Source organism: Corella eumyota, chromosome 5 (genome assembly GCF_963082875.1).
Source record: "Corella eumyota chromosome 5, kaCorEumy4.1, whole genome shotgun sequence".
Taxonomy (NCBI): domain Eukaryota; kingdom Metazoa; phylum Chordata; class Ascidiacea; order Phlebobranchia; family Corellidae; genus Corella; species Corella eumyota.
This window is the reverse complement of record NC_137494.1, coordinates 8,846,602-8,865,875: the sequence shown is the minus strand read 5'-3', so window position 1 is coordinate 8,865,875 and position 19,274 is coordinate 8,846,602. Positions and strand designations below refer to the sequence as shown.

At 29.1% G+C, this 19,274-nt stretch overlaps 1 protein-coding gene across 1 annotated transcript; it reads left to right on the top strand.

The window, feature by feature from the left end:
• Positions 1-628: 628 nt before the first annotated feature.
• Positions 629-17,733, top strand: LOC145753200 (protein strawberry notch homolog 1-like). Its single transcript, XM_082569598.1, has 29 exons — positions 629-876; positions 964-1,375; positions 1,542-2,329; positions 2,490-2,574; positions 2,684-2,739; positions 2,883-2,985; positions 3,341-3,550; positions 3,986-4,070; positions 4,262-4,352; positions 5,069-5,230; positions 6,017-6,129; positions 6,544-6,658; positions 6,853-7,020; positions 7,699-7,833; positions 8,183-8,328; positions 8,716-8,869; positions 9,282-9,498; positions 9,758-9,961; positions 10,609-10,769; positions 11,216-11,326; positions 11,690-11,846; positions 12,852-12,964; positions 13,567-13,738; positions 14,421-14,495; positions 14,846-14,992; positions 15,542-15,723; positions 16,092-16,321; positions 16,654-16,844; positions 17,239-17,733. The coding sequence occupies exons 1-29, from the start codon at positions 685-687 to the stop codon at positions 17,463-17,465; spliced, it is 5,202 nt and encodes a 1,733-aa protein (XP_082425724.1). The 5' UTR covers positions 629-684; the 3' UTR covers positions 17,466-17,733.
• Positions 17,734-19,274: the final 1,541 nt, after the last annotated feature.

Genomic DNA, 19,274 nt, shown 5'->3' with positions numbered 1-19,274 from the left:
ACTTATGAAAGTTGTGTTGTTGTCTATTCTCAAGAGTCTTTACAATATTACAATATTTTTTAACCTAGTTTGTGACCATTGTGTAGGACTTTAGATCATGCTTAGTTACATATTATTTTTTAACTATTGTATTGTAAAGGTATACCTTTAACATACTAATTTTATGTGAAAAAGTAAGGTATACTTTAACTTGCACATTGAATAGGGTTACTATACTACTAAAAAGGTTATAAATTTTCAAATTCGTGAAACATTAAAACTTTTTAATTTATCATTTTAGATGTATAAAAACTAAATTTTTCTTATTTAGAACCTACACTTTGCTTTTAATTTTGGATCTCTATTACTTTCGCACGCCCGAATTTAACAAGGCGTTATAACCTAAGTATGGCAATTGTTCAACCAGACATTAAAAATTAGTTAAAATATGTTTTAATGAGTATAACTTAGTCCGCTTTACGAGTCGGATGTGTTAATGGGTAAACTGAATATGTGAGGGTTAGGGTAAGGGTTTAATTTATGCAACCTCTTTGTTTAATTACATGTGCCGTATTTTGGTTACACACCCTGTTTATGTAGGACGTGCGAAATTAATAGAGATCCTTAATTTTTTCAACAGATTATAAGATTAAAACAGTTGTGTTAATTTAAAAACAGCACCCTACCTTATTGTTTTAAATCTAAATGGAAGAATCAACGGATGGAAACTTGGATTTATTATCAGCCGCATTAAACCAGAGTGGTTTAATGAATTTTGATTTACCAGTGGGTAAAGATGAAACAGAACAATCCAACAATGAGTTGGCACTAGGATTACATAATGACCCTTTGTTGGATGCTTTAAATATAGTAACGCCAAGCCTAATTGTCCCCCAAGTAAGTTTTTATATTTATATAAATATATGTTTTAGATTGTAATTCTAAATATAATAAGCTATGTTTTATTTTTGTTTGTTTTTGCAGAAATCTTTAGACAACAATCAGAATTATCGAAATGATGAACTCAAGCTTTCGAACAACCAAAATTTAACAGAAGTAAAAACAACAAAATTTCCTACAATAATATCTACACCAACAATAATAAATAGCCCAACAATTATACCATCGTCAGCAACAGCAAATATTTCTACAAGAGTGGACACCCCAACAATAGTAAACACTCCAACAATAAAAAACGTTCAGACAATATTAGCATCGCCAACAATAGTAAATACTCGCACAATAGTAAACTCTCCAACAACTATAAAAACAACCACCAGTTTAATAAAACCAAGTGGGGTCAAACCTATAATAATTGGCAAACCAATTGGAGCGAAAATAACAACTGCCCCTCCTACTGGGGCAAAGATTATAAAGATACCATTTTTAAAAGCAGGTTAGTCAAATTTTATTTATTTTTTGGAAAAAAATTATTTTTTAGAAAAAATTTTAAATGATATTTTTTTTTGAATTTTGGAAATTAACATTTCAAATGATAGTTTAAATATTTTAATTATAAAAATCAAGTTATGAAATTGATTTTTTTGTAAATTTTTTTACAGGGGCTGTTATTAAAATAAACAAGATGGGTAAAACTGGTCTCATTAAACCAATGTCGCTAGAAGAACTTAAAAAGAAATCGCTTGCCACTGTGGTTACTGAACCTGTGCCTTCAACGTCTGCTACTAATATTCTTAAGACAACAAAGTTGAATACCAACAGCCAACCTATTAAAACTACGCCTGCGAGTAATACTCCTCTTTTACAATCAACACATTCTGTAAATACAAATTTAGGTTGCGAACAAAAGGTGTTTAAAAAACTAATGGTTGGTGGAAAAAGTGTTTATGTTCCTGTTACTAAAACTGACGATCTGCTTCGAAAACTAGCGACTATTAATTCTACCGAAGTGAAACAACTTGAAAAACAATCTCTTTCTCAAACTGCTGGCATGTCTTCGTTGTACAGTGTTGCATCACAGAGTGAAATAACAAATGCCAATGTTTTACCCACTTTAAAAAACTCTAAGATAACTTTAAGTGCTGGGACACCCAGTGGTACAACAATTGCACCCCTAAAATCAACCCCAAAAACAACAAACTTAAACCTAGGCAGTTTGTTTGTCGAAAATGTAGAAAAGGCAGTCGAATCGGATTTTGAAACCCCCCCTGGTTCTCCATTTGCTATAGTTTTACCCCAACAAGATGAACCAGTTGTGGGAAAGGTATCAGCCCCTACACAATCAAATTTAGTTCCAAATGAAACATCATCAATAATCAGTTCTTCAAAATTTTACTCTGCAAAAATTAAATCATTAAATGAATCAAACAAGCAAAATCATACATTTTCAGTAAGTTAATAGTTTTTTGTTAAACTTATTTTAAATAGTCTACAAAACATTTTAATCAATCTTACATAATTTTTGATCAAACTCTAGAAAACAAATAGAAAAAAAATATATATATAGTTTTAATTAGTACAAAAACACTAAACTTGTAATTTTATATTAGCCAGAGAATTATTTGCGAATGAAATCCCAAACAATTGTCGATTTAACTCGGGAAAATAATCAAACTGGAAAAGAACATTTTTTTGGTAAGTAATGAAAAATAAATCACCAATCCAGTGCCTGCATAAAAACTTATATTACAGTGTAAAAGTATACAATGTTTAATCTTTACATATATTTTTGTTTAATTTTTAGAAAAACATCATTATTTTGGTAAAGATGCAACAATGAGATCGTTATCAATGCCAATGGTATGTTATCAGTCTATCTGTAAAAATATTAAGTATTTCTATAAGACCGAAATAATAATAACCCATCATCTGAAATTTTTTTTACTTTGTGTATTATTGCTATTGTTGCATCGCTAGTTTTAAAAATTAAGATTTTTTTGCAGATGAAAATGAATAAGAATGAGAATGTAGTTGAGGAAGAAGAGAGAGAAGAAGAATCGACGATGCAACATTCTCAAACTTATTCTGAGTATATGCCCAGTAAACGTAAGTTACCAGATTTTTAACAATTAATACATTTTTTTAGTTTTAATTTTGGTTTTATTTTTGTCAGTAGATTTATAAGCAAATTACCAAAACCTTTATACCAAATGGACATTTTTTTTAAGTTATGTTTTACAAAAATTTGGGACAACATTTAAAAAAAAATTGAATAGCATTTTTTAAAGGTAGTTACAGTAATACAAAAATGCTTATTTTAGCAGAACGGCATTTTTGTTGAAATGTATATTTGGTAAAATGGTTTTTGATAATATTTGTTAATCAGAATTTTTTTCAAATTAATGCGTGAAATACTTGCGTTACCTATTTAACTTGTTTTAATTCAAGTTATTTTTTTTAGTAAATTTTGGTTTGTGCCACCCTGACAGCGTAGTTGAAACTAGCTCGCTGGCAAGCATAATGCCCCCTGATGTTAGATTTGATATTTCCATTCCTCAACAAACTATTGATCAAGCTAAACTGTCTGCACTACAACTTGAAAGTATTGTGTATGCATGCCAAAAACATGAAACTTTTTTGCCAGGAGGAGAAAGAGCTGGATTTTTAATTGGTAAAATTTTTTTTTTTTTGAAAATTTTTTTTTCCTTAAAAAAGATTAGTTTTATTTAGTTAGGCTTGTGTGTTAATTTAATTTATTAACAGTTTAAATTTTTTATTTTTAGCATATGCGACTTTTTTTATTTTTTATATAAATATTTTAAAAAATTTTTCTTTGTTTCAGTTTTTATGTTTTAAGATTGTTCTTAGTTGTATTATTTCACATTATAACCTACATTGTCTTAAAAATCACTGTTTTTCATATAAAATAAATAGTAAAAATTAATAAAAGGTCACTGTGGTGTTTTTTTAGTTGTATACTTTTGATACCATTTTTTGTTATTATTTTAATATATATATATTTAGGTTCTTTAAAGACTGAGCAAAAAGTTAGCAAAAATTTAAAAACAATTACCACTTGCCATCTTAAATTTTTTTGTATTTATAGGCGATGGTGCTGGGGTAGGAAAGGGAAGAACAATTGCTGGAATCATTTACGAAAATTACTTAAGAGGAAGGAAAAGGGCTTTATGGTAGTAGTTATAATTAAAAAAAGCCATCTAAAATGACTAAAAATTAAAGTGTAAATTTAAAACAAATACAACCTATTTTTATTTTTTAATAAATATGAAATTTTTTCTTGAATTTGTTTAGAACACTGGATATTCCAATTTTATTATTAAAGTGATGATTTATTAATGTTAATTTTTTACTTTAATTTTAGGTTTAGTGTTTCGAATGATTTGAAATATGATGCTGAAAGAGACCTTCGGGACATTGGAGCCAAACATATTAAAGTTTATCCACTTAATAAGGTTGGACTTTTATATTTTTTTTGTCAAAGAAAGACTGTTAAGACAGGTTTAAATATTTAAAACACTGGGCTTCAGAGTGAATAGTTTTGTGTTGGTGTGGTTCAAATCCAAAATCTTTTATCTCGCAGTCTGCTGCCATGACTGGTGTGCACACTACCTGGTCGCACACAAACAAAACACTGTTCTATTTTGGTATTTGCCGGCAGCGTGGTGTTGTGGTAAAAACACTCGCTACACCACATATGAGGTCGTGTGTTTAATCCCCACTGCTCTCATGCTTTAGTGCCCTTGAGTAAGGTGCTATAAACGGTATGAACTCCTGCTGAGCCAGCACCTAATCAGCAGCTTAATTATTGGGTAGTTATAATCTATAATATCCCAAACTGCTAAAGGCAACTCGAGACTGGGTCGGAGTAACTGATGTTACTCTATGCTTAGGTCGCACATTAGACCTTTCCACATCGGGGATAAAGATATACAAAAAAAAAACAGAAAAAACATTTAGTTTTTTAAATTTTATTTGTATGTCAAATTTTATATTCTTAAAATGAAAGAAACTACAACTCAGAGTGTACAAGTAAATTATTATGGACAAATATTGGCTGCAAACTGCAACCATATTGAGAAATTAAAATGCAGTCTTTTATTGCCAACTAGTTTATTTAAAGTCCAATGTTTTTTTAAATAAATGACAACATTTTTACAATTTTTTTTAGTTTCAATATGGTAAAATTTCGTCCAAAACCAATGGTGCTGTAAAGAAAGGTGTCATCTTTGTAACTTATTCTTCACTAATCGGAGAGAGTCATTCTCAGGCAAAATATCACACAAGACTGAAACAGCTTTTACATTGGTGCGGGGATAATTTTGATGGCCCGGTATGTATATGTAGAGATTTTTTTAAATTAAAGATTGACCTGATGCTAGACAACACATTACAAAATTTAAGTTAAAAAAAAAACGCTAAAATTGAAACCACAATATATGTAAATTGTTGTAGTCATATTTGATTATCATTAATGAAAAAGACTTACTTCATAGATTTAGGCTAGGATATCGTTACTACTCCAAACTAGTCTGAATTGTGCCTTCGACAGTTTTGGATATTATTAATTTCGTTATTTTGTCGAAAATTCACTAAAAAATAATTACAAACTTATTCGTAGGTGCTACAGCATGAAAGCAGTGCGGATTAATCCCAGGACCTAAATGTAAAGCAAAGTGCTTTAACCATTATTGCCATGTTGTCTGTTTCAACATGTTTTATAATTAAAAATAAGTTACACTAGCTTAATACTAAAAGGGTTCTCTTTGTTTAATTTTTTTAATGAATTTGCGTATTATCGGTATTGTGCAGATGCAAAGCGAAATTTAATATGTTGTAATACAATGGGTATAATATATTAATATTCATTAATTTTTACAAAGCAGAATTTTCTTTCTTAAGTACTTCTAATAATAGTTATTCTTTATTTTAGCCGAAAATTAAGCAGACTAAACTAGAAGTTAAACTTAAAATATATTTAAGATAAAGATTGCTAAATTTCTGATTTTTTAATTTGTTTCTTTAATATTTTAAAATTTTTTAGGTTTGCCTAATGGAGATATCATAATTTGACTTATATGTATGCCCATGTTAAATTTAAATTTTGATTCTTTTTTAGGTAATTTTGGATGAATGCCACAAAGCTAAAAATCTCATTCCATCAGCTTCAGGTAAGTCAACGAAAACTGGAGCAACCGTCCTTAAACTTCAAAATCAATTGCCTAATGCTAGGTGAGTAGTGTTTTTAAAACTGCAGTGTATATGGTATAGTTTTACATAGTTTTTCGTTGTATTCAATAAGCTGACACTAGAAAACAGATTTAAATGGGATTACCTGTTTGTGGTATAACTTTTACATAATTTTTTAAATTTTTTTTGTTGTATGTAATGCAGGATTAAGTTTATACTAAACACATTTTTAATTTTTCTAAGATGCCATAATTTTTCTAATATCTCACTAAGCTAATAGCGTTATTCGGTAAATTATTTATCTATTTAACTGGCATTTTTATTTTATAATTTCCAAATTTGGTTTAAAGTGTAGCAAAACAAGGTTAAGATTTTATAAACTTTTATCTATTACAAAAACAATACTTTCCAAATCTATTTGTTTTGAATCTCTTTTAAATGCTACATTTAATAAAGGGTTGTATACGCTAGTGCAACAGGAGCATCTGAACCTCGTCACATGGCTTACATGTCGAGACTGGGTTTGTGGGGTCCTGGGACCTCTTTTCCCGACTTCATGGACTTCATACAAGTAAGAATATGTTTTTTTTAAATGTTTTATGTCAAATCCAAGCTTGCATAATTTTTTGGAAATTAAAAAATAGTTTTTTTAAAGATTGATTTAAGTTTAACTGTATTTATTTAAAACGTTCAATGATCTATGCATGTTTTAATTTCAATACTGAAAAACTGACATTTTTAACGGATTTTATTGATTTTATTTAGGCTGTGGATCGCAGAGGCGTAGGGGCTATGGAACTAGTTGCCATGGATATGAAATTAAGGGGAAATTACATCGCGAGACAGCTCAGCTTTTATGGGGTTTCTTTTCGTATCGAGGAAGTTGCTTTGGAAACTAAATTTGTTGAAATGTATAATAAATCTGTTCAACTGGTGAGCGAAATATTAAAAATTTTTATTACTTACTAATTGTGTAAAAAAGAACAGAAAAAAAAATGTAAAAAAAAATTTTTGGGGGTCTTGTTGTTACTTGTTATGTATGTTAAGTTTGTCATATTTTGATAAACAAATCTATTACGAACTAATTCATGGGTTAAAACTTTTCAAAAACTTCTACATGTTGTTTAAAGGCTTTTTTCTGATGTGTTTAGAATTTGTTTGTAAATAGGAAGATTAAATTTGCTTTTTACCATTTCAACAGATACTAACCCTTAACCTAGTGGTTTCCAAACTACTTAAAATGTTGTTTTATCATGTTTGTACTTTTTAGTCATTTATACAAAAACACACATTAATGATTACTAATAAAAAAGTAGAAATTTTAAGGGTGCTCCAGATTTAAAAAAATTCAGTATGGAAGCTGCTAAAAAAGTTGGGAAACCATTGTGCTAAGCCTATTAAAAAACTCTGTAAATTACAAATTAACGCTAAACATAACATAAAAAATACCAAGACAAAAAAAAATTTCAAATGTCCCAACCAAATCAGATTATAACACCAATTTTTAAATAAGAGAATTGCCTATAAGATTTATTATCTTTCTAGGACTAATGTATCATTATTAATATGTATGGTTACAATAGTCAATAACTAATAATTTATATTAAATAGTGGGTGATAGCTAGAGAGGCTTTCCAGGCCGCAGCTTCGATGATCGATGCAGAGCATCACATGAAGAAAACTATGTGGGGTCAATTCTGGTCGGCTCATCAACGCTTCTTTAAATATTTATGCATTTCCGCTAAGGTAAAATTAAGAATTTTTAAAAAATTTTAAAAGTTTTTTGTAATAGATTATTTTCATGAAAAAAAATGTTATATTTTTATGTTAAATTACCAAAAATTAGTTAATAAATAAACATTAAAAAAAAAGTATATGCCTAAAAATGCCATTTTACCTACAATAAAATTTTTTTTATTAAACCTCTTTTACTTAAATTCCTATTCGGTCAAAATACCTTTGGTCATATGGGCTAAAATTGTAAATAAAATATAGACCTTCTAAGTTTAAAAACAATTTTATGTGGTGCACAGGCAGATAACACTTGTGCCACAATGTTTTAACAAGCAATTAACAATTTATTTTTTTGATTTAGGTCAATCACACTGTTGCTCTGGTACGGGAAGCAGTCAAGCATGGCAAGTGTTGTGTGATTGGTTTACAGTCGACTGGTGAGGCACGAACAGTCGACCAATTAGAAAAGGCAGGGGGAGAATTAGATGACTTTGTTTCAACAGCCAAGTTAGTATTTTTTACCCTTACTAATATAGGACTGTAGAGCTTAGTGGACAATATATACTATAGGCCTTTAACTAAAATAAACTGTTATTTGTTATCAACAATATCACCACCATTTAGGTCTAATCAATAGGCCATCAGAACGTGTAAAACTTCTGCTTTATGGCCCATTGATTAAGTTTTCCAAACAAAATTATTTTTTTTTTTTGATTTTTTTTTTTTTCGCACATTGATAAAGTTAAATAATAAATATGATTTACAATTAATATTACAACAATGCGACGGGAAAAAATAACAAAATCAGTTTAATAATTTAAAACATAGTTATTTTTACTATGCCTTGTTTGGATAAAAATTTGTTTATTTTATTTGAATGTTTTTTTTATGCAGAGCTGTGTTTGAGAATTTAATCGAAAGACATTTTCCCGCTCCCGATCGAAAAAGAGTCACTGAATTATTCGGAAAGGATTTTTATAAACAAAACAAAACTACACTACAAGATAAAAAGAAAATTGTGAAACGTAAAAGAATTTCTAATGGAAAGGTAAAAATTAGTTTTTTTATCAGTTAAATACTTGGTAATAGTTTAATGATTAATTTTAAAAAAAAGTTTGTCATTATGTTAAGGTGGCTGAAGGTTGATTTAGTCATTAAAGTATTTGTTTTTACTGCATGGGGTTCTGGCCTTGATTTCTACTGCTTTTATTCTGTATCATCTTTGATCAAGGTTCTTTTTTTGGAATAAACTCTTGCCAAACCATAGACTGAATAGAATTTTTTTATTATGCAATTATAGTTCATATTATTCTAAATTAAAAAAGTTAAAATTATACTAGGGGGTTACAAATGTGACTCTATGTTTGGGTTGCAAGGTAAACCCTCCCACATCGAGGATAAATTGAAAAAAAGGCATTAAGAAAGTAATAAAACTTTTTTTTTTTAATACGTATTTGCAGGCCCAACCCACTGTTAAAAAACAACGTCGGGATTCACTTTCAAGCAACAATGACGACGGTTCATCTTCTACAAGTGAGTCAGCAAATGAGGCAGTAAAAAATGATGAGTCATCAAGTGAGGAGAGTGACATTGACTATTCAGAGTATGAGAGTGACTCAGCATGTACGAGTGATGAAGATATTGGAAAATTATTTGGGAATGGTTCAGATAGTGACGGTTTGTTTAAAAAACTTTTAAGCTTTAGTTTTCAAATATTTCTGTTAGTTTTTTTTTTAAAATAGGGTTCTGCATTTTTTTTTAATTTTTTTTTAAATTTTTTTACACAAGTTTATTTTTTTGCAAGGGAGTAACATTTGTTAATGAACTTTTAAGCTTTGGTTTTTTATATTTAATATGTATTATAGTTAAATATTTTAAATTTAAAGAAAAAAAATACTTAAAAAAAAATTTTGAATTTTTTAAAACCATTTTCCAGATTATGAAAGTCCCCGGAAGAAAAAACAAATCCAAAAAAAGAAAAAAAAGAAGAAGGATATCACCACAGAACCTCCATCTGAATCACCTCCAAATGGAAGAGGATTAAATTTGGAAGATCTTCAACATTTAAACAAGAAGGAAATTGAAATTGAGAGTAAAGCCCCGGTTGTTGGATTACTGGAAAGTTTGGATTCTGTATCAGGTAAAAAATTATTTTTAAATGTTTATTTAGTATTTAATTTTTACTTTTTCTGATTTGTTTATTTTTATAATGTAACATTAGTTATCCTGATCTAGTCTTAAGTTGCCTGTGGCAGTTTGGAATATAATACATTAAAATTGCCTAATAATTAAGCTGCTTAATAAGTGTAGGCTCAGCAAGAGTTTTTACCGTGTACAGCACCTTACTTAAGGGCACTAAAGCATGAAAGCAGTGGTGATCAAACCCAGGACCTAATGTGGTAAAGACAATTGTTTTGACCACTATCCTTTTTACTTCTATTTGGACAAGTCAATCACACACCCCATGGATTGCATTTCAATTGTCTTATATATGGTCACAAATACATTTTGCCCTTGCTTCACATACTGCATAGTTTTATAATATAAAATTTTTTAAATTGATCATGATCATACATATCTATATATATTTTTTAAGTCATTAACTAAACTTCATTACATAAAGATAAACATTAATAAACATTAAACAATACTGAGTTGGGGCAAGCAAAGGGTGAAGTTTAAGTTGGTAGTAGTAGTTGTAACAAAGAAAATAGCAAAAATATGGAATTTAAAGAATCTTGTTTTTTAGTTCTTTTTTATTTATTTAATTAAATTTCAAAATTTTAGGTGTTCTAACATCAGAGTTGCCAGGTGTTGGTCCAGTTGAGCGGGCCCAAGCGTTAAAAGGTGAATTGTTAGATCGTTTGGAAACACTGGGAAGTTATCTTCCTAATAATATGTTGGATGAACTCATTGATGCTTTAGGAGGACCAGAAAATGTGGCAGAGGTAAAAAAAAAAATATTAAACAATTTCACCTACTTTTTAAGTTATACAACTTTAAAAAAAGAAAAAAAAGAAAAGGGAAGCCCAGTTTGTGATGATGTAGAAAGTACTAGCTTGCAAACATTAACTACGCTACTTGCTACTTTCTACGTCACACAAAAAAATACGGTAACCTGTTTTTTTATGTTAATCATTTTCCGGTATTTTTGAAAATTAAATTGTAAGTACCACAGACATTTTTTAAAGGTTCTAAAGCCATTTTATGATTTATTCTTAACCTTACTAACGTGCTATATACATCACTTACAAAAATGCATAACTCTGTAACAAAACACTTTAACTTTGTAAAAATTTTGAATTACCAAATTAACTCTCTAAAAACATTTTTAAGAAACTATTTTTTTCTATTTTTTAGCATTAAAATATCTAATTACTTATTAAATTTTCAGATGACAGGAAGAAAAGGACGGATAGTTACAACCGATGATGGTTCGGTTGAATATCAAACAAGAGCTGAATCTGATGTTCCTGTTGAACTACTCAACTTAACTGAAAAACAGGTTTGTTTTCTGTTGTTTACTTCCAAAGAAGATGTTGTTTTTATTTTTAAATAAGCTAAAAAATTATTCACAATTATTGCAGGTTTTTTTTCATAATGGGTGTTTATATATGTGAGTGTGTGTTTCCGAGCATTACTTTTTTAAGCAAATAGCATGGCATATCATGGTTAATAACTTGGCTTTACAAAAGGCCTGGGTACATGTTAAAATTGTTTATTTTCTTGGAAACATGAGGTCATGGGTTTGATTCCCACTGTTTCTATTATTGCATTTAAAAAAAAAGTTTTTTATTAATTAATTTAAATTTTTTTATTAATCAATTAAAAAATCCAAATTTTTGTTTACATTTTTATTTTTTCTCAGAGATTTATGGATGGAGAAAAGAACATCGCGATCATCAGTGAAGCTGCAAGCTCCGGAATATCTCTTCAGTCAGACAAGAGAGCTCGAAACAGAAGAAGAAGAGTTCACATCACTCTTGAGTTGCCATGGAGTGCAGATCGAGCGATCCAACAATTTGGTAATAAATTAGATTTTAACTTTTTTTGTTGAAATTTTGATTCTTACTGCACTAAAATGTTGATTTCTACTACTTTCATGTTGTGGTGTTTTTTAAAAAAAGGTTTTAGACATTAATTTAAAGTTTTTCATCAAGTTAATGCTAGAAGTAAAGGTGTTAATTTTAATATTTTTTAAATAATTGGTGAATTAAAATATTTAGCAAATTACATTTTTAAATGAACTAAAAGATTGGTGAAATGAGATAATTTTAACACTGAACATTTAATTAAGTAAATACTTATTGGCTTTTTCACCACCCTATTTTTTTTATTACATAAAAAATAGCAAATTAAAAATTAATAAAACCTAAAGTTTGCTAAGGCAATTCTTCTTTTAAATGTGTTGTAATATAAAATATGCACAAACCTTAATATAATTTGCTATTAAAAAAAAGCTATTGATGTAATAGATTTTTCTTACTTATTGTTTTAAATCGATTAGTCCACCCAGTAACCCTGGCACAAGGAAGTAACTTGACTTTATTTTGACACTTTATTCATAGACTGTTACAGTCACTTAATCATTTAATTTGATAACTTAAAACCTCTTTTTAGTTTTAATTTTTTTTCTTTTTTAAACTTTTTAGTTTACAGAGTACAAATTAACAGTTAAAAATCGAAGTCGCAATTTTAGAGCAATGATTTAAATATACTTGACACCTTACATTGGATTTTAAAAATGTACTGCTACTATGCTTACTAATGTTACATTGCGCAACGACTAAACGAACTGCGGAAGTAAAATTTACGCAGTGTGAGATAATGGAAAGTTTGTTTTTAAATGCCATCTAGTAACCTAAATTTATGCAGGATTATGTTGATGTGATTAAATTAGTTCGAAACCGGTTTAAAATAGCTTTGTAAAAAATACATAAATATACACGAGTGTTTGTTTTATTATCGCCTGTACCATTTTTGGTTAATTTGCTATTTCTTATATATTTTTTATTTTATTTTTTTGGCAGGTCGAACACATAGGTCAAATCAAGTTAATGCACCAGAGTATGTGTTTATGATAAGTGAGTTGGCAGGTGAACAAAGGTTTGCCTCTGTAGTAGCTAAAAGACTTGAAAGTCTGGTAAGTAAAACTTAATTAAGTATGCATAAAATAATAAATTACAAAAAATAATAAGATATTGTTTTCAACATAAATATTTTTGCAGCAGGTTGATGGGATTAGTTTAAAATACTTATGTTCACCATATTTTTTTTGTATATATCTTTATCCTCGATGTAGGAATATAGAATATGGGATATTATATAAATTATAATTGCCCGGTATTTATTTAGCAGAAGTTCATACCATTTATAGCGCCTTACTCAAGGGCGCTACAGCATGAGATCAGTGGAGATTGAACCCACGACCTCGTGTGTGGTGTAGCAAGTGTTCTTACCACTACACCACGCTGCCAGTTGTAGTCATGGGTTTGATCCTAACTGTCTCCCATGTTGTAGCAGTCTTGAGTAAGGTTTAATAAACAGTGCTTACTCTAGCTAAGCAAAAACCAATTGACATGTTAAAAAAATGGCATTAAAATCAATAAAATCGAAAAATACAATTGCTACTTTATACTGGGCTAAAATAAATATAATTCTGTATGTTTAAGTTGTAAAATAATATCTGGAACAAATAAATACAAAACTTTAAAAAAAATTCAACTTAAAAACTAATTTTTAAAGGGTGCACTTACTCATGGAGACCGCAGAGCATCAGAATCACGAGATTTAAGTAAATATAATTACGATAACAAATATGGTCGCAAGGCTTTGGAGTCGATTATGAAAGCAATTGCTGGGTATGATGCCCCTCTTGTACCCCCACCTTCTCAATACCCCGGTCATTTCTTTAAAGGTTAGTATTTTTAAGCTTATTTTTTTCAAATACAAATATTAGATAATTTATAAATATGTAGAGTAAAATTTTTTATTTATTTATTTTTTATTTACTAAAACCCGAAAATTTTAATTCCTTTAATGGTATTGTCAACTACAATTTTAATTTAAATACACCATGAATAAATTTGTTTAAAAAGTCTAGATCATTTTTGTCAAATTTTTATAACTTTTTTTGTTCTTAAAGCCCTATATTTGTAATTTTTTTTTTACTTAAAAATTGATAAAGTTTTTGTCACTGAACTCAAAAATGGTTTTAACTTCAAATAATTTAACTTACTTTAAAAAAAAAAATTTAATTAAAAAAAATGAAAAGGAGAGCCCTGTTTGCGATAACATAGAAAGCACTAGCTTGGTACTTTTTACAATACAAAAAATATGGTTACCTGGTTTTTGGTGTTCATTATTTCCAATTTTTTTTTTTAAATCAAATTGTAAGTACCAAAGACATTTTTTAGAGGTTTTAAAGGCATTTTGTGATTCAGTGTCAACCATACTAACGTGCCATATACATTACTTACAAAATTGCAAAACTCTTCAATATAGCCATTAAAAAATATATTTTTATTCACTCTAACACAATATTTTTATACACTCTATTACACTCTCACATTTATACATTTTATTAATTATTTTTTCAGATATGAGACAAGCTTTATTAGGTGTTGGAATGATAACTAGGGAGACTGGACAACTTAACTACATACTTGAAAAAGGTAAACATTTCATTTAGTCTTTGTTGCATTAAATATGTGTTAATTATAAGTACATTATATTATTTCAAAAAGAAATACTTTATGTTATTTTGTAAAACCCATATTAAATTCGAGACTGGGTCAGAGTAATAAATGTTACTCTTTGTTTAGTCCTTAATGTCAGCCTTTTCTCATCGAAGATGAATAAATACATAAAAATCTGTATAAATACAAAAAAAATCTGTATAAATAAAATTTAGAATTATGTTTAAAACTTAGGTATTAGAAAATTTACTTATTTTTAAAACAATAAATATTTTATTTTTTTCTTATTATATTTTTATCGAAAATTTATTAAAATTTTTTTTCAGATTACAACAATATTTTTAAATTTATGAACCGAATGCTTGGTATGGAGGTAAACCATCAGAATGGTTTGTTTGTGTTTTTTGCCGACACCCTCAAAGCTATCATTCAAGAATCAAAAAGATTAGGGCAATTTGATCAAGGAATTGTCGGTAGGTTAAATTTATTGTATTTAATTTTTGTTACATGATATCGTAACTATATATATAACCTTTTTAATACATGTATTTATTCTTGATGTGGAAAGGCTGTTTAACTCTAAAAATTTAGGGTGTTGAATGTTACCAAGTCTTCAAGTTTTAAAATATCCTTGCCCTATAATAATTCAGCAAATTGTTTTTGGCTTGACACGGGTTTGCAAATTTAATTGTTATTTACTTCATCAAAGGAAAAAAAGCATAAAAAAAGAAGTTGGGAATCGAACCCTGGTCTTCATGTAGTAAGGCCAAGACCTCTAACAAATGCACCACATTGCCAAATATCCAATGGTTATAAAGTGGTTATAACACTTGGCTTCTCTACATAAGGTCATAGGTTTGATTCCCACTGCTCACTGTTGAGCCCTGAAGTGAGGCGCTATAAACGTTAAGGTCGTGAAGTCGACCTTTCCACATCGAGTATAAATAAATATAAAACAAAAAAAAGAATACGTTTTTGTATTTCTTTAAAAAAAAAATAAAAATTAAATTTTTAATAAACAGACCTAGGTACTGGTAGCAACAGTGTTGAAAAAGTTAAATCCAGAGAATTTCCGATTTTGTCATGCGGTCACGTTTCACTGCACACGGTCCGAATTGAACGCGGTACAGGCTGGACTGAGGCTAAAAGAATTTACGACCAATGTTCAGTTGGCGATCATAGCGGTTTTTATATTTCTTTGCAGGTTTGGAATCTTTTGTGTTTATTTTAAATTAAAAATTTTTTTTATAAAACACAAATGCAGATTTAAACTTTAAAAAAAAAGGTTCATTAATTAATAGAAAGGCAGATTTCTTTTTTTTTTATTTTTATTGTTTTTTTTTATTTTGCTGTTTTTTCTCTTTTTTAAACATGTGTAACATGGCAACAGTAGGAATTGAACCCGGTACCTTCGGATCAACATAAATATCCATCTCTAATGTATTTCACTATGCTTCTAGTTGCATTTTTTTTGGTAAATTTTTATTTTACCATGCTTCTAGTTGCATTTTTTTTTTTTTTGGGAGGTAATTTTAATAAATTAAAGTAAAAAAAAACTTTTTTGTATGTTAGACGCGCAATGACCGGCAAATGGTAATGCTGGCAATCCAATCAACTAATACCAACTCGAAAAACAAAACTCACACTTTTGTTATATATCGTCCTAACACTGGCAAACAAATTAGGAGAGAGACCCTGGAAGAGATTAAGAAAAAATACAAGTTCGTTGAACCTGTTGATGCAGAACAGGGATGGACGCAACAGTTTGATGCCTCTTACGATCAATGCAGTCATCAGTTTTGGTAGGTTTTTTTTTCTTTCTTTTGCTGGGAATCAAACCACAGTACTTAAAGACCACTAAAAGTTTGAAATTTTATAAAAAAAAAAATTTTGAAAAAAACAAGAACTTTTTTTGAGCTCAAAAACAATTGTGTGCTTACTGGGGATTAAACTCGGAACATCGGGTTAAAAATTTCCCATTTTGTTTTATAACGTCATCACATAAAAGTGGTTATTCTAGCTTGTTATCATTTTTTAGTAATTAATTTTGGTTAATTTATTTATTTTATTACGCTCCATATAAAAATCAAAATTTTTTTTATATTTTAAAATTTACAATTTTTTTATTTTCCAGGCAAGGCGCGTGCAGTCGCGGTCGACTGGGCACGTGTCACGTGGGTATGCGTCGTCGTACTTACCACGTGTTAGGTGGGTCAGTGTTAGGGGTTTGGAGAATCGTGGAACACGTGCTTTCGATGGAAGGGGGCAACAAATATAAAATGCAAGTAGTTAGATTGCAGACTTCGGACGGCGGAAAGTTAGTAGGTTAGTATATATATATTTTTATATATTTATATTTTTTTATATTTGTTTATCCTCGATAGGGGGAAGTCGACTTTTTGACCTAAACATAGAGTAACATCTGTTTCCCGACATAGTCTCGGTTTTCTTTTGACGGTTTGAGACATTATAGATTTTATTAAATTGGCCAACAACTAAGCTTTTGATTAATTGCTGGCTCAGGTAGTCATACCGTTTATAGCAACTTACTCAAGGTCGCTGCAGCTTGAAAGCAGTTGTGATCGAACCCAGGACCTTAAATATTAATTTTTTGTTTGTTTTCATGTTTGTTTCAAATTCTACCAGTTAAAAAAATTATTGTAGCTGATGACGTGTTAATTTAATGACGTCATTATATCATCCTTTATTACTTTTCTAGGTTTACTTATTCCTTCCTTGTGCGTTATAAGCCTCATCAGTGCCTTGACCGCCGAAGCTAACTCAGCCTCGCTCCAGAACCAGCACAGCGACGTGACGTCACACGTACGTCGTCAGTCTGATGACGTCATGATTAGCGACGAGTCGGACGAGTACGAAGAGGTCGACGATTTTGAACCGGACGAAATGTTGTCTGGGGTCCTAGTGCCCAGGCAACATTTTTATTAAATTTTTTTGAAAATAAATTGTTGGAATGAAGATTTGAAAACAATTTGACTTTAAATTTCTTCTCGAAATTTAGAGGAAATAAAATTGGGTTAATTGAGGGATTGGATAAAGGTTCCAAAATATATTTAAAAAAAATTTATAATGACTGTTAAAATTTAAAAAAAAAAAAACTCATAAAATTATTAAACTGTAAATCACAATTTTATTTAAAGGGAATTTGCAAACATAAATGGTCAAAATACAAACTTTAAATTTAAACCAATATAAAGCTGCTTTAAACATTTATTAAGAACTGCGAATGCAAAAATTGAAATTAAAAAAAAATTTGTTTTGTGTTAAAAAGTGTCTCCACTTTGAAATGATGTCAAATCGTTTTATTTGAAAGTGACGTCATCGATACACTTTACAACGTTATATATGCAAATTTAATGAACTAAAAACTAAAAATATTTGAGTTTTATTCAGAACTTTTTTTCCGAATTTAGATACCCTTGCATACACCAAAACTAAAATAAAAAATTATTTTATTTTTTTCTTCAATTTTCTCTAAGTTAAGTTGTTTTGATATCTGGGATTAATTTACTGTTGATTAAAAACCAGGTAAAAAGGAATCTGTAGCAGTTTTAATTTTTAGCCATTTTTTTGTTCCATTTTTAAACGCAAACTTTTTCTTCTATAACTTAACATTCGTACCCGCGTTATACAATACTGTCTTATATTATTAGATGTGTTATTTTTTTGTAAACATTTGAACCACTGCTGCTTTTTTTTGATTCCGCGTTTTTATTTTATTTGCGTGGCGCCGTTTTTTTTGCAAAATTCAATTTTCGATTTGTTTAAATTTTTAGTCAATTCAGCCATTAATAAAGTTGCTTTTTTTTAATTTGCTATTTTTGAATTATTCAATAATTTTGTGTTTAAAGTATAGAAGGTTTATCCAACTCGATCTTTAGTTAGAAGCTATAAACGGTATGGTTATCGGAAGTAAAATAATCGGGCAATAAAATTTAATTCTATTTTAAACTGCCAAAGTCAACTCAAGACTGGGATAGGTAACACATAACTCTATGTTTGAGATGTAAAGTAGGCCTTCTTACACTGGGAAAAAAGGTATAAAAAATAGTTAAATCAATGTGTAGTTTTAACAGAAACTGGACCAACTGTTGTTGGCAGGAAGTTACTTAAAAAAAAAACTATTTATAATTGTTTTATTTCTAACTTTTTTTTACCACTTAATCAATGTCAGTCACTTTTTTACTAGATATAAGGTCCTAAAATCGACTTCCACTAAAAATAAACAATTAAACAATTATTGAAAATGTAGTTAGTCTCATAGGTAATTTAAAATAACAAAATTTCCTGACAAAAAAAAATTTTTTTTTACCCTTTTTTTTTACCCTTTTTACCCTTTGACATTCAACATCACACTTTGCAGTCAATATATAAAAATACAGGTTGTTGGCTAGTTGTGGAAGTATTTGAAAAACGGAAATAAACTTAATCAATAAATCACACGACCATTTAAAATAGCAGTGTTGACTATCGCAATCCATAATAATTAAGTATTTGCAGGCTTCTTTTAATGTTATATATTTTAATAGAAAGTATTATGAAATTGCAATTCGTCTTTAGTATATGTGCTGCATCATTAGAATGTTTATTGTATGCTGGTATAACCGGTGGCTGGCCTTCCTTACAATTTGTGTTGGAACACTCTGGCTATTTCTCAACGACTTGCAAGCCATACGTTAATTCAACTTTGAGAGATGGACAACAAATATGCAAAGAACAAAGTTCAATTTTCAACTT

Bases quoted from the DNA above. Each gene is read 5' to 3' on its own strand.
- LOC145753200 (XM_082569598.1), top strand. From the start codon at position 685: ATGGAAGAATCAACGGATGGAAACTTGGATTTATTATCAGCCGCATTA. The intron at 4,353-5,068 runs GTTGGACTTTTA...AATTTTTTTTAG, and splicing joins AAGTTTATCCACTTAATAAG to TTTCAATATGGTAAAATTTC. The intron at 14,993-15,541 runs GTAGGTTAAATT...TTTAATAAACAG, and splicing joins ATTTGATCAAGGAATTGTCG to ACCTAGGTACTGGTAGCAAC.